Genomic DNA, 14,826 nt, shown 5'->3' on the forward strand with positions numbered 1-14,826 from the left:
TCTATGTATTTACAATCCTCAACGACTGGCTCATAAAAGCCAAATCATACAACCAATGTGTTCACACTTATCAAACCATTCAGCTGCTACACAACTTGGGGATAACAGTAAACTACACCAAGTCACACCTTCAACCCTCCTACATACATCAGAATCTAGGAGCCACAATAGACACTTCCAAAGCTCTAGCATACCCCAATCCAGCAAGGATAGCCAGTATGCAAACCCTCATCTCCAAGTTTCAGCCCCAACACTCTCTCCCAGCACGAGTGTTTATTAACCCTGGGCGTTACACTGCGCTTCGCCCACGTAGTGTACGTAGCGCTGCCTGCTTCGCAGTTTTCGAAGTAGGCGAAGCAGGCAAGCGCTACGCACACGCCAGGGCGAAGCGTAGCTGCCTGCCGCCCGCCTCCCGCCCGCCCGCTTTTTAAATCATACCTTGCAGGTTAAATAATTAAAAGTAAAGAGACTTACCTGAAGCGCGGCGTCTCCGGGGCTCCCTCTTCCTCGTTTTCAACTTCTTGTGACAAATGCGCATGCGCGTACGCCCGCGCATGCGCATTTCGTGCGAGAAATGCGCATGCGCGGGCGTCCGCGCATGCGCATTTGTCACAAGAAGTTGGAAACGAGGAAGAGGGAGCCCCGGAGACGCCACGCTTCAGGTAAGTCTCTTTGCTTTTAATTATTTAACATGCAGGGTATTATTTAAAAGGTGGGTGGGTGGGAGGCAGGCGGCGCGTAATGGGGCTACGCGGAGCGCGCGAGTGTGCGTAGATTTGGGCACACTACGCGCTGCTTCACATAACCCCACTACGCCCACCCTTAGTGTTTATGCAGCTCATAGGAATGATGTCCTCTTGCATTTTCCATTGTACCTCACGCAAGACTTCAGATGCGCCCTTTACAGGAATGCTTAGCACGTCAGTGGAACCAAGCTCAAGGTCAACTTACAGATCTGGTGTTGGTGGACAGCCACACACATTGCTCTCTGCAGTGGTGGAACACACAAAACCTTTCCAGAGGGCGGATGTTCCTAGAGCCGGCTCCGCAGATAGTGTTAACAGCAGACGCATCACTCATCGGCTGGGGAGCCCATCTCCTAAACCACACAATTCAGGGCAGGTGGACCACTCAACAAAAACTGTTCCACATCAATTACCTAGAATTACTGGCAATTTTTCTAGCATTAAAATCATTCCAAACCCATCTCGTCAACAAAGCTGTCCTAGTCCGCACAGACAATATGACAGCAATGTATTGCATACAGAAACAAGGAGGAACACTTTCTTTGCAGCTGTCTCACCTAGCGCAAAGTAAATGGAGATGGGCCATTCCACAAAACATATATCTTCTACCTGAACATCTTCCAGGGGTGAACAATCTGATGGCGGATCTGTTAAGTCGTCAGACTCAACAGATACACGAATGTGAACTTCATCCGCAAGTTCTTCAACCCTTCTTCCAGATGTGGGGCCAACCAGACATAGATCTGTTCGCCACACATGCAAACGCAAAATACCCAACCTTCGCCGCCAGGTTCCCACACCCGTTGTCCAAGGGCAATGCGGTATGGATGAACTGGTCATGCAGATTTGCGTACGCTTTTCTGCCACTCCCGCTCATTCCACTAGTAGTACGCAAACTCAAACAACAGTCTCTCAAAATTATCCTAGTTGCTCCAACATTGGCACGGCAACCATGGCTTACAACACTACTTGAACTCTCAATAGTTCCACATCAAAAATTACGTCTCTCCCCAAAGCTGCTAAAGCAGACCCATGGAGAGATCAGGCATCCAGATCCAGCACAACTGAATCTAGCGATCTGGCTCCTGAAATCCTAGAGTTCGGTTACCTTAACCTCCCACCGGACTGTATGAACATTATTAAGGAAGCCAAATGCCCCACTACTAGAGCTTGCTATGCAGCTAAATGGAAGAGATTTGTCATTTACTGCAATAACAACCAATTGACCCATTAGATGCTTCAATTCAGAACATTATCTGCTATTTGCTAGATCTACAAAGATGCAATCTGGCATACTCTTCAATAAGATTATATCTGGCTGCCCTGGCCGCCTACCTACAAAACAGACAACATTTGTCATTGTTTAGAGTACCCGCTATCAAAGCCTTCATGGAAGGCCTTAATAATTCCACCCAGATTGCCACCCTCTTCAGTGTGGAACCTAAACATTGTTTTTACTAGACTCATGGGTCCCCCATTTGAGCCTTTACACACATGCGAATAACAATTCCTCCCATGGAAAGTAGTTTTCCTTGTCGCAAACACCTCTCTCAGGAGAGTACGTGAGATCCAGGCTTTAACCATACAAGAACCATTCTTACAAATACATCGTAACAAGGTGGTTCTTAAGACAAATCCAAAATTCCTTCCCAAAGTAATCTCTGCTTTCCACCTTATTCAATCAGTAGAGTTACCAGTATTTTTCCAAAATCCTGATTTAGTAGCGGAAAGAGCTCTTCACATGCTCGACGTCAAAAGAGCTTTACTTTACTACATAGACAGGACTAAAACCTTTAGGAAAACAAAGCAACTGTTTGTAGCTTTCTCTCCACCTCATAAAGGCAGTCCTATTTCCAAAGCCGGAATTGCCAGGTGGATAGTAAAATGTATTCAAATATGCTATTAGAAAGCAAAACGTACGTTAACAATTCCCCCTAGAGCGCATTCAACACGCAAACTAGGGGCTTCCATGGCATTCTTAGGGAACATTCCCCTAGAAGACATTGGTAAGGCAGCAACATGGTCCTCAACACACACCTTCACCAAACACTATTGTGTAGATGTGCAGGCAAAGCAACAAGCTTCTGTAGGCCAAGCTGTTCTTAAAACACTTTTTCAAACCACTGCAACCGATACAGGTGACCACCGCTAGGGGATACACTGCTGTATAGTCTATGCACAGAGTGTGAATTCTGCAGCTCATATGCCTCGAACGGAAAATGCTACTTACCAGTATGCATCTGTTCTTGGCATGTAGAGCTGCAGAGATTCACACGCCCACCCACCTCCCCAGAACCTGTATCTGTTCCAGTGTTATCTTACTTAGATATATTCTCATGGACATCTTTCTGTTTCTTACAAACTCCATCATTTACCTTCATGGCAAAAAAAAATCTGAGGATGTAGTCGATGCCCATCCGCACTATCGTCCAAGGAAGGAGTCACCTATCGCGTGACTACAAAAGACTTCTTCCAAGACAACAACAAGGTGCAAGCATCCAAGCCTAACACCAGATGTCGATCTATGCACCGAGTGTGAATCTCTGCAGCTCTACATGCCAAGAACAGATGCATACTGGTAAGTAGCATTTTCCTTATTTTGCATAATTTTTTAGTCTAGTTATCATCAAAATACTATGTATTCCAAACAAATAAATGTTTATTGCAAATGCTGAGGGGCTGATTCAAAATATCATGAAGTATCCCTGAGGGATACGCCTGTTTCAAGCTGGGTGACGTGGAATAGCACGGTGCAAGGAAGGAATTGATGGCCAGATTCAGCGATTCTGGCTCTGGTACGTCTGCTCCTGTTACTCATAATCAGACCCATAGTGGAAACTGGATTACACTCCTTGATTGTCTGTAGTAAAAATAAAATAACAATATTTTAATATGTCGTTAGGCAGTCAAGAGTTTAGACAAAACAGGCTTTGCTTTGTTAAAAAAACACATTCTTCCGGTAGATGTCAGAGAATTTTGAAGGTGCTGCTTGCAAGGTAAAGGTAATATGGAGCTAACAAGGGGACCCATTTGCAATTAGATTGTTCAGCTCTCACGAAAAGACAGCTGATTGAACAAATAGTACATAGTTAAAGTCAGAGATTTTTTTCAACTGCCACCGTTCCCCTGACTGAAATTTGAATGTTACAGTTTTTCTAAGCTTACACAAAGAGGTTAATTATAACAAGGGGCGGATGTGTAACTATTTAGTGTAGTTTGGGACTGTCATTATCTAAATGCACTCTCATGCTTAGAGACTAATTAGTTGGAGGAAACTAAGTCAGACTCAATCTACAGCTTCCTTTGGATGTAATCTATATTTCATAGATGTATGTGAAATAACATTCTCTTCCTCTGAAATCTGGGGTTTTATAGCACTACATATATAGATATACTGGTTTTGTACATTTATTCTACATTAAATCAGTAAAGATCGACTTGTACAGGGTGTTTGTAATGCTTGCTGTTCCTTTCTATTTTTGTTTAGTTGCTCTTCGCCACCTACCTTGCTCCTGGTTCAATGTGGGACATTGGCGTAGAACAGTGTGTAAAACGAGACATTTATCAGAAGCTTAACCCACCGTTTGAAGATCTCTTTGACTTGGCAGAAGAATACATCCTCACTCTTCTGATGAACCCATGGATGCTGATGACACAATCCGATAGAAGTGCATTTGAAAAGGTTCAGTATCAGTTGTTTGTTGACTTGGAAAAACCTCTCTGTTAGAGTGATGTATTTTTATTTTTGTTTGGGGAACCTAAACTAAGATTCACGCATTCTTCTAAAATTGCTGCATTAGGAGCGTAATTTTCAACTTCTCGGAGAATGTAAATGTTACATTAGTCTGACAGTTCAGATATATTTTTTGGTTAATAACCGAGTTAGGGTTTGGTGGAAGCTAGACATCCTCCAAAAATCGTCAGATGCCTAGTTCACCAATCCTGTGCTACCCCCATCCTATTTACTTACAGAGAACATCATAGTTTCTGTTGGCAGTGCCTTTCCTGTAAACCATGGCACTCAAAGACCAATTTTTTTTTTAAAGAAACACACTGTGAGACATCAGATTGCTTTTTTTTTTCAGAAACATGAACCTGTTTTGGCGGCTAGTTTCTGTAATAAAAAAAAATGCTGTTTTATCGGCATAACATTTCTTTTTTTTAATCAACCTTATTTATTGAAATTTTAGTTGCAATTAAAGGTTATGTTGCCTATCTCATCACATCAATTCAGACCACCAGTTTTAATGAAAAAGTGTACACAATAATGTTGCTATCTTTTGTTAGAACCCAGCACTATATTAAGTTACTCCATTAGAACTAGAACTGCTCTGAGAAGATGGCATGTTTCACAGGTAAGATTGTTGAACTACTTTCGACATATTAAGCTGGCTGTCACTATTTATCCATTCTCGTTTCAGGTAAGTTTTAAACGACAACCAAATTCACTCCAAATTATGCATCCGGAAACTGGTATACAGTCACCTCTGTTTTAGAAGCAACATTTGTTTTTCTAATTCATACAATGTGGATCACAATAATATAATTATTAAAGCAAAATCATTTCACACTAATATGATACATTTAGCATTTATTGAATTCTCTTACATTTCCATTGCTGTACAGTTTTTTGATTCTGCTGTTGGCTTCTGAAAGAGGATGTAGAATGGACAGCTTACACGTTTCCTCCCTCATTGACATGCTGACCGGGATCTTTTTCAAGAGAAAGTTAGAGGATGTGTCAAGGTCTGTCTTTAAAATGTGCTGGCTGACGTTTTGATGTATAGGCCTGCTTTGGTGTTGCAGTGTCTCGTACAAGCAATGTTGTGAGAAGAATCAGAGGAGGGAGACTCCTGTTAGCTCATAGCTGTGGTCCGGCAGTAGTCGTTAATTTGGTCTGGGAGACCAAACTTATGCATTCTGTCATAGACTATGGCCAGTAACATTTCCTTAGTGCTAATGTTACAAACTTTTACCCAAAACTGGACTGCGGATAGAGAACTATATTTTGCTTTCAAAAAGTGTCCCAGATTAAGCCTGGCCACTAACTATAGGTGTGTTATTCGCTTGCCTAATATTGTCATCATTGGGTAGATGCTGTCCTCACCACGTCCTCACCTAGTAGGAGATCCACTCCCGTGATTGACTTGATTTGTGACAGGATGTTTTACCAGTATAGTTGAAAACACCTACAGGGATACCATAGCGCGCACTCTTGGTCAAAACACCTGACCATTGCCCTCAGTTTCGATGATGTCAGATACCACCTCTTCATTATTTTATATGTGTTTTTCTTATTCTCGGTGCATATGGTTGATTTTGTGGCTCAAAACCATATGTTGGTCCAGGTTTCTTATTGGATTTCAGTGCCCAAATCACTTTCCCAATTGGCCGTGTAAGTGTGCCTCTGGTTCGGCCATTGCTTTTTTATATGACTGTAAAAGCTGAAGACTCTTTATTCAACTATCTGTTGGAGAACATTGATTCTATCAGGGTCTTATGCCTCCCTGCTGCATCTTTTTTTATCATTCTGGACCTCGCCCAATGCAGTAGCTCGGTCCAGGAGAATTGACCTCTGTGTCTGAATACAAACTTCTTGGTGCATAATTCCCTACTTATCTGATCACCATTTACGTACCGATCACCCATTTGGGGTGGATTGTGGGAGTTCCATCTACCAAACTCTGGGTTTTCAATACCTGATCTAAAATCATAGCTATGGCCCAGTGGTGTCAGTGTTGAGAGAAACGTTGTGGCTTTATTTTTGAACACACAATGCCAATAACATGGTTGAATAGTCTGATTGCAAGATTTATATTTGTGGGTAAGCCAGAGAATTTATTGCAGCAGAATGCAAATAAAAGTCCTGTTCCAAAAGAACACAGCTTTTTGTATGGGAGGGGATTCCAATCCTGGGTATAGCAGATTTTTGCTGCCTGTTTGTAGTGGTCTATGTAACAGTTACAGGGGTTTGTAGAAGACATCAAGGAGGGGAGGGATGTTAAGAAAGAACAAGTCTGCCTGAAAACCATGGTTAAATATTATCAGCCCACCCTGTCAAATGCCTTCTCTTCATCTAACAAGAGGTTGACAATTTGCTATTTGTTGCACTTATCTGATTCTGTCAGGTGGGATGCAAGTTTAATGTTATCTCCAGTGTGACGTTTTATGATAAAGAAGAAGGCTGGGCTGCCTAACCAGAAATGTATTCATTTGCCAATGGGGAATGTGCTGTATTAAATCCTCCTTGACGTTGCAGAAATGACTGTAGTCGAAGTGGTGCGATTTGATGCTGTGCATCTGCAGCACAATGTATTACTTGTGATGAAGGAGAGAATAATCAAAACGCATCAAACTTTATTTGTGCTCCTTGAAGATCAGTGCTCTGCTTGTTGGGAGCACAAGTGTTTCAAAGCAATTCACACACATCCTGTAATCAGAAATGTCAGGAAGAGGACACGTACATTGGTCGCACCCCTGCTCTATCACTTCTCGCAACTTGCATCTAACCTGTGGTATATGTAGTAACCAGTGGAGTGTTGACACAAAAACAAGCTTTTCTCCACAGTCCATCTCATGTGTTTTTCTTGCAGTTAGATATGGGGTCCAGAAGGGACACACTACTAACAACCAGCATTTACTAACCATAACTATTGCCAAACCATGCCACTGTCAACGTATGCCTTTTTAAGGAAAGTTGTTCAGCCTTGTGCTGATCCCACTTTTATGTAAAGAATTTAGGAAAAGCAGAAACAGGTCAGATTAAGAAATATATTGATACATTAGGGCAGACAGTTTGGTCTCCAGTCTTGGTAGGGCTTTAATTGAGAGAATGTTATGAGACAGGTAGACAGTGGTGTGGAATTTAATAAAATATCTACTTGTCCATGGGACAGGTTGCTTCATAAATCTACTTGTCCTGTAACAAAATCAACTTGTCCCTTTTGTGCCATGTGATGCGGTGACAAATTACGGCAGCAATCTCATATAAGAGTTCTGATATAGCCTCTCTAATTATGCCAGGGCTTGTACCATAGTAGGGTTTGAATACTAGCAATTCCCTTATGTTGCTACATTTCTGCAGGTCTACATACTGGGGCTGAAGGTGGTGGTAAACAATAGTTCAAGAGTTGGAATGCCCTTTTGAGTCTATGCAAACCTACTAACTTGCATGTTTTAAGGGTTTTCGCCAACTCTTTTCTAATCTTTTCCCATACTGAAAAAGGTTGGAAATTTACTCCTGACAGCGGCAGACTTAAAACTTTTACCAGGGTTGGGAAAAAAGTGTTTGAAGGAAAAGTGAACTTGAAACATTCAGAGTTTCACATGAGCACATGCACATTTGCTCATGCTAAAATGCAGCTCACAAATATTTTCTCTAGAGTACCATTTCTTGGCCTACTTCTGTAAATTCTTGTGAGTTCACGGAAAATGTATATATGCACTTAATGCAAGGATATATACCATGGTTTCACTTTCTAGACTTTCTTTAATAATTGGGCCTCTAATTAGGCCTTGCGTTAACCATGACCTTTTCTGTTTAATAAAATTCTGTCTCTCTCTTGGCCTATCAGCTGGTTTCACTGTGAGTGACCGTATTCTGCTCTTTTGCTAGAAGCACATTGGCACACAAAGTAGTTTTGTTCAGTTCCCGAAACTGCTGTGGCAATGTGTGCTTTTTGAGACCAAAAACAATTTTTGCCTTTTCTAATGCTTGTTAGAATGGTGAAAGCCCTACAGCTCCCACTCCGATAAGTTGTACAAAAACCATGCCTAAACAAGTCATGCATTGACAAAACCAAAAGGCTGACCACCAATTTCAGACCCAATGGCTTTGCCAATGCTTATTTATTTTTGTTTCTCCTAATCGTATATGAACTGGTTACACTGATTTCCCATTATGAATATTTTTGGGAGATACAAGCATACATCAACATGCTACTAAATAATGCTGCAAAGATATGGTACCTAAAATCTTCCAGTAGTTTAGCTTAATGTTTTTTTTTCTACTTGCATTTTTTTGTGAACATTTTATTTTGAAAGCAATGAATCATCACTCTTGCTCTCAAGCTTCTGCAAATATTTGCATATAATCAGAGAGCATTCTGGGAGCATTACACTTAGCCTCATATTACTAAACTTTGTAAACGTGTGTACATATTGATACTGGAACCACCATCAGTAGTGCAGGCCAAGCTTACAACATTTACTTTTAATGCTCACCCTAATAATAAAGGCTTTGCATTAATGAGCCATAAATACAAGTTTGAACAGCATAAACACATGGACACACATATTACCTTAACTGTAGACAATCCTGATTCATAATGTGGTACTGTAAACTGGCAACCAAAGGGTTTGTGCTGTAAGGGTTTGGGCCTACTTGTCCCAAGGACTAAATGCACATGAAAACTTGTTGCCCTTGACCCCAAACAATATGTCCCGGGCGTCGGGCTATAGGAATTCCACATCCCTAGGTAGACCGGATTTGCTTTCTTTTTTTTCATGTAGTTGCCATGACATCCTTTTGTACTACTTGTTCTTTGTGGTAAAGGTTTTCATACACTGAATTGATTTCAATCACCCATGTGTCAACAAGCATAAAAAGTGAAAATTGGTGGCATTCATCTTCAACCAAGTAAGCCTACCTGTAGTGTGTCCTGAATCTCCAATAACCCAATTTAGCGACAGTCATGTTTTGATTGATCCATATACTTCTTTCATATTCTCATGTGTGAATTATATGCCAGTTTATTGCAATCTGCTGGCAACACATATCGACATTTGTATGCTTCAATATTGTAGTAGATAAATAAAAGTACAAATAAAATTGCACAATTCTGCCAGGTGCATTGCGGTAAATGCAGTTCTGTAGCGACAGGCGGTTTGCTCTCTCCCCTTTTGTGATTGGCTACTTTTAGTTATTAGCTGACTTATTTAGATTTACCTGTACTCTGGAAGTAGTACAGAAAGCAGAGAAGACTATGAGCAGAATTGACAACATCCCAAAATGTGTAAGGTGTTATTCTCTATTGAAGGATGGATACCCATAGACACGTCTGGAAATACCCTGCACTGGCCCCACCAAACATGGTTAGTACTAAGGATTTTCTACTAAAGTCAATCAATCAATCAGGATTTATAAAGCCTGGCTAATCACCAAATGGGGTATCCAGGCGCTTGCAAGCAACGGAGGCTTATTTGAACAGCCAGGTCTTGTGGGCCATTCGAAATTCTGGAAATGAGATGATGGTTCGTAGGTGCATGGGGAGGCTGTTCCAGGTCTTTGCTGCGATGTGGGATAAGGAGTGTCCCTCACTTTGGTAGATGCAGGGAGTATTGGCAAGTGAAAGGGAGGCGCAGCGTAGTCTTATCGATGGTTGGTGGAAGTTCAAGCTGGGGTTAATGTAGAGGGGGTCCTTGGTTGTGTAGAGCTATGTGTGTATGGGTCTGCAGCTTGAATTGGCATCCCTTCTGTATAGGGAGCCAGTGGAGTTTCCTGAGGTGGGGTGTGATGTGGGTTTGTCAGGAAAGGCCAACGATGGGTCTGGCTGTTCCGTTCTGTATGGTCTGAAGTCTCTGTAGAAGTTGTGCGGCGATTCCTACGTAGAGTGCACTGCCGTAGTCCAGTCAGCTGGTGATGAGGGCTTGTGTCATGGTGCGTCTCGAGTGTAGGGGGTAGCCACTTGACAATCTTGGGTAGCATGCGCAGAGTGAGGAAGCAGGCGGAAGAGATGGCGTTGATCTATGATTTAATGGTGAACTTGTTGTCAATGATGATTCTGAGGTTTCTGGCATTGTTGGATGGAGTGGGTGCGGGTCCTAGGTCTGATGGCCACCAGGAGTCTTTCCATATGTTGCTGCGGTTGCCAAAGATGAGACTTCCGTCTTGGCTGTGTTCAGCTCTAGGCAGTTGTTCTTCATCCAGTCTGCGACATTTGTCATGCATCTGTGGAAGTTGGTTCTGGTGGTGGTGGTGGGGTCGTTAGTGAGTGAGAGGATGAGTTGGGTGTCTTCTGCATAGGAAATTATGTTGAGACCGTGGTATCTGACGAAGTTAGCCAGTGAGGTCATATATGGGTAGAAGAGCATTGGGCTGAGGGATGAGCCCTGGGGGACACCGCCGGTGATCTCTTATGGTTCTGAGGTAAAAGGTGGGAGATGGAACCTCTGGGTTCTTCCGATGAGGAAGGAGGTGATCCATCTGAGCGCGTCCTCGTGGACGCCGATGTGGTGGAGTCTTTCGATCAGTGTGTGGTGGGATATGGACTTGAAGGTTGTCAAAAGGTGATGCAGGATCAAAGCTGCTGTTTCTCCTCTGTTGATGATGTTGTCAGTGGCTGCGATCAGGGTGGTTTCGGTGCTGTGATTGCTGTGGAAGCCGGATTGGCAGGCATTGAGTAGCTGATGCTGCTCCAGGTGTGTCATGAGTTGATTGTCGATGATCATTTCTAGTACCTTCGCTGGGAATCGGAGCAGGGAGATTGGCCGGTAATATTTGAGTTCGCTGGGGTCGCCAGAGGGTTTTATGAGTAGTGGTCTGACTTCAGTGTGTTTCTAAGTGTCACAAAATGTTGCTGTGGTGATAGAGGTGTTGACTAGGGTGGTGAGTTTCTGGACGATCCTTTGGTGTCCAAGGTTAAAGATGTGGTGTGGGAATTGGTCTGTGGGAGCTCCAGAATGGATGAATTTCATGGTGGAGGTGGTGTCCTGGGTGGAGAGGATGTTCCATGTGGTCAGTGTGTTGTTCGGTTACGGTGGTGACATATCTGCCGAGGAAGTCCATAGGTGTCGGTTGAGGTTTGAAGTTTCTGTACATGGTTGCGATCTTGTCATTGAAAAAGTGGGCTAGGTGTTCGTACTGCTCCTGTGAGGGTGTGATATTGTTTTCGCTGGCAGTCGGGTTGAAAAATTCCTTAACGATGTTGAAAAGTTCCTTGGCATTGTTGGCGCGGGTTCCGATGCGTGCGGCAATGGCTGTCTTCCTTGTTGCCCTCAACAGGCGTTGGTAGATGTTGAGGGAGGTCTTTAAGGCTGCCCTGTCGGAGGTGTCCTTGCTGGTGCACCATCTCCTCTCCAACTGTTTGCTGTCTTGTTTCTCTGTTCTGAGTTCTTGAGTGTACCAGCTGGCCTTTTAGAGGATTTTCTCTGGATGTTGCTCTTGATTGGGACGATGCTGCCTGCGCAATTGGTGATCCAGGCGTTGAGGTTTTTTACTCCCTGTTCGAGGTTGGTGGCGATAGCAGTGTAAGAGGTGTTGAGGGTGTTCGCCCAGCTGGTCTCTGAGATTTTATTCCACCTCCCGAGGGGACGTTGGTCATTTGGGGGTGGCGATGCAGGGTCTGGAGATGCAGAAGTGGACGATAGAATGATCGGTCCATGTGAGTTCTGTGATATGGCTTTGTTTGATGCGGTTGCTGGAGGTGAAAATTGGGTCCAACGTGTGTCTTGTGATGTGTGTGGGGTCGTGGACGATCTAGGTCAATCCGAGACTGCTCATTCTGTTGGTGAGTTGTGCAGTGTTGGTCATTGGGGTCGTCAATGTGAAAATTTAGGTCAGGGAGGAAGATGTAGTCCTTGGTGTCTAAGTATAGGGGTGCAATGAAGTCTGCAATATTGTTGCGGAAGCTGGAGCATGGGCCTGGGGGTCGGTATGCAAGGGTGTCTCTGATGGTTGTCTTGTCGTCCATGTGGAGTTTGAAGTAGAGAAGTTCCATGGGGGTGGTGGTATTGTCGGCGATACACTGAATGGGCTCTTTTTGTATGATGGCTATTCGTCCGCCTACCTTGTTGGTGTGGTCCTAGTAAGTGATTTTATATCCGTCAGGGATTGCTGTGGTCTAGGGTGGATGTGGGACTGAGCTAGGACTCAGTGTGGAAGACTATGTTGGGTGCAAGGGTGGAGATGAGGTCCCATAATTCAGTGGAATGCTTGCATCGTGAGCGTGTGTTGAGAAGGGTGCATGCGAGTTAGTGTTTTTGTTCAGTTGGTGTCTGTGGTGTGTTTGAGGTGGGCTGGTCAGTGAGCTGATGTGTGTGCGGTGGCAAGTGAAGTGACAGTGGGTGCAGGTGAAAGGTCCTACCGTGGAGCGTGATATGACACGGTGGCAGAGTATTTTGCAGCATCCAGGGTGTAGAGCTCAGCGATGGTGTGTCTTCAGGGGGCAGGAGGGGCAGGGGGCGTGATGCTCAGCGCAGTCCAGACGAGGACGAGCAAAGTTGAGCCTGTCTTTGGCACGCTGCAGCCTGCATTAGGTAGGTCCTGGGGTGTTTGGGGGTTCTGTTGGCGGGAAGAACTTTGAGTGGGAAAACCCAATTAAAAAAAACCTGCGGGAAAACCCAGACAGCTGCGGTGTCACTGTGAGTGTTATTATGCAGTTTATTTACCACAATGCATCTGGGTGAATTGTGTGTTGGTATGCAAGTAGTGTGCTACCTTCCCATTTTGTGATAAGCTATTTCGAGTTATTGCGCTGATGAACATATTGGAATTCACCTACGCTCAAGGAGTAGTCCAGAAACCTGAGAAGATTGCGAACAGCATTGCCAGCACCCTCACGTTTACAGTGTTACTCTATTGAAAAAGGACAAATATCCTGAAACAGTCTAGACAAACTCGGCACTGGCTGCTCCAAAAATGGTGAATACTAAAGTCTTACAAGTAAAGTGATTGTTACCATGCACTACATTTACCACAATGCATCTCGGCAAAGTATGTGTTGGTATGCCAGGCAGTGCTCTCCCTCCCCTTTTGTAATTATTACCAGAACACCGAAATGAGAATATAGGACCATAGTTCACTTTTTATCTGTTATGTATTTTTGTGTTCCATATTTATTTTTAGGTATTTAGTTTGAAAAATATATTTTCATCAAAGTGCAGCTAACAATTGGCACTGATTGTAATTGGTATGTTGAGGTTTACTTTTCATGAATAAATTGTCGATAAGACAATGGAGAGTGGTGAGGACCCGAGGAATTTTGTAACATCAACATGTACCACATAATTCTGAATTTACCACAATTGTCAAATGATTTGCAGACTTCACAAAAAATGTTTCTAGCTAAAATGGATGAAAATAATACCGCAAAGAATGTGCCACATAATTTGGAATTTTGCTGCATAATCTAGAACAACTTGCTCCATTATGTGGCACTTAATCCTTGCCACCCTGACGTTAGTGAAGCATTGACGATGAAATCCATATATCACAGGCAACGATTAAGTATTTCCCATAGTTCGTGGTTCAGTGTAAAATATGGGTTTTTATAGCATTGCATTTTATGCATAAGCACCTAAAGATGTAAAATATATATAGGCCCTCTTCAGTCTTGTTCTTCTTTGGTCCTCTTTCCATGGGTCAGCTGCAGGAAAATGTGACTTCCATTTTGTTGTCTTCAGAACATTTCTCTTGCTGAAGGTTAGTGAAGTGTGCAGATGAAAATAGGTTATTTGCCATTTCTTAGTGCAAAACTCATAACGAGATGGTATTTCTGCTTTCGGGACACGGGTTCTGTCGTTCACCAGTGTTTTCAAACCAAATCCCATAATTATCAACTTATTCCTATCCTAGAGGCTATTGCTTCAACTGTTTTTCTTCTCTGATGTGAGAGGGGCCATATTGCTCTCATTGTTTTTTGGAGTACCTCTGTCTGCATCTGTCCCATCCATCTTGCCATCATTGTGTCTCACAATCAATCCTGTAACTGTCCTAAGGCTAGTGCTGTAACATCATTATAATTATGTGCGCAAAATGAGGAGGTTTATGACACCGTGATGGATTTCAATAACCAGAAGCACTGCAATAGTATCCCATTGACTAAGAAAGTTGGTCCTCTCCGTTTCCCATTCCGGTGTTAGTAAATGCTATATATTCCATTGTTTGTCTGTGTCTGACACTGCTGCTGGTCCCTGTAGCTGGAATACTGTTTTCATTGCTGCTGATTAGTCATTCATATCATATATATTTTACTAAGTTTACAAAGTGGGTCATTATATCCATGGTAGGGTACTGCCTGTGAAGAGCCAGAGTGGTCAATTGACCAGGGTGTAAGTCATGAAGACGAAGTTCATAGGTTCT

At 43.1% G+C, this 14,826-nt stretch overlaps 1 protein-coding gene across 3 annotated transcripts in view; it reads left to right on the forward strand.

Moving 5' to 3' along the window:
- Nucleotides 1-14,826, forward strand: part of RGS22 (regulator of G protein signaling 22) — a 1,028,745-nt gene that overhangs the window by 538,614 nt on the left and 475,305 nt on the right. For all 3 annotated transcript variants that reach the window (XM_085605181.1, XM_085605183.1, XM_085605184.1), the window contains one exon: nucleotides 4,234-4,428. In XM_085605181.1, the coding sequence (XP_085461307.1) occupies nucleotides 4,234-4,428 (195 nt within the window). The remainder of the gene's footprint in view (nucleotides 1-4,233; nucleotides 4,429-14,826) is intronic.

Source organism: Triturus cristatus, chromosome 5_1 (assembly GCF_964204655.1).
Source record: "Triturus cristatus chromosome 5_1, aTriCri1.1, whole genome shotgun sequence".
Classification (NCBI taxonomy): Eukaryota; Metazoa; Chordata; class Amphibia; order Caudata; family Salamandridae; genus Triturus; species Triturus cristatus.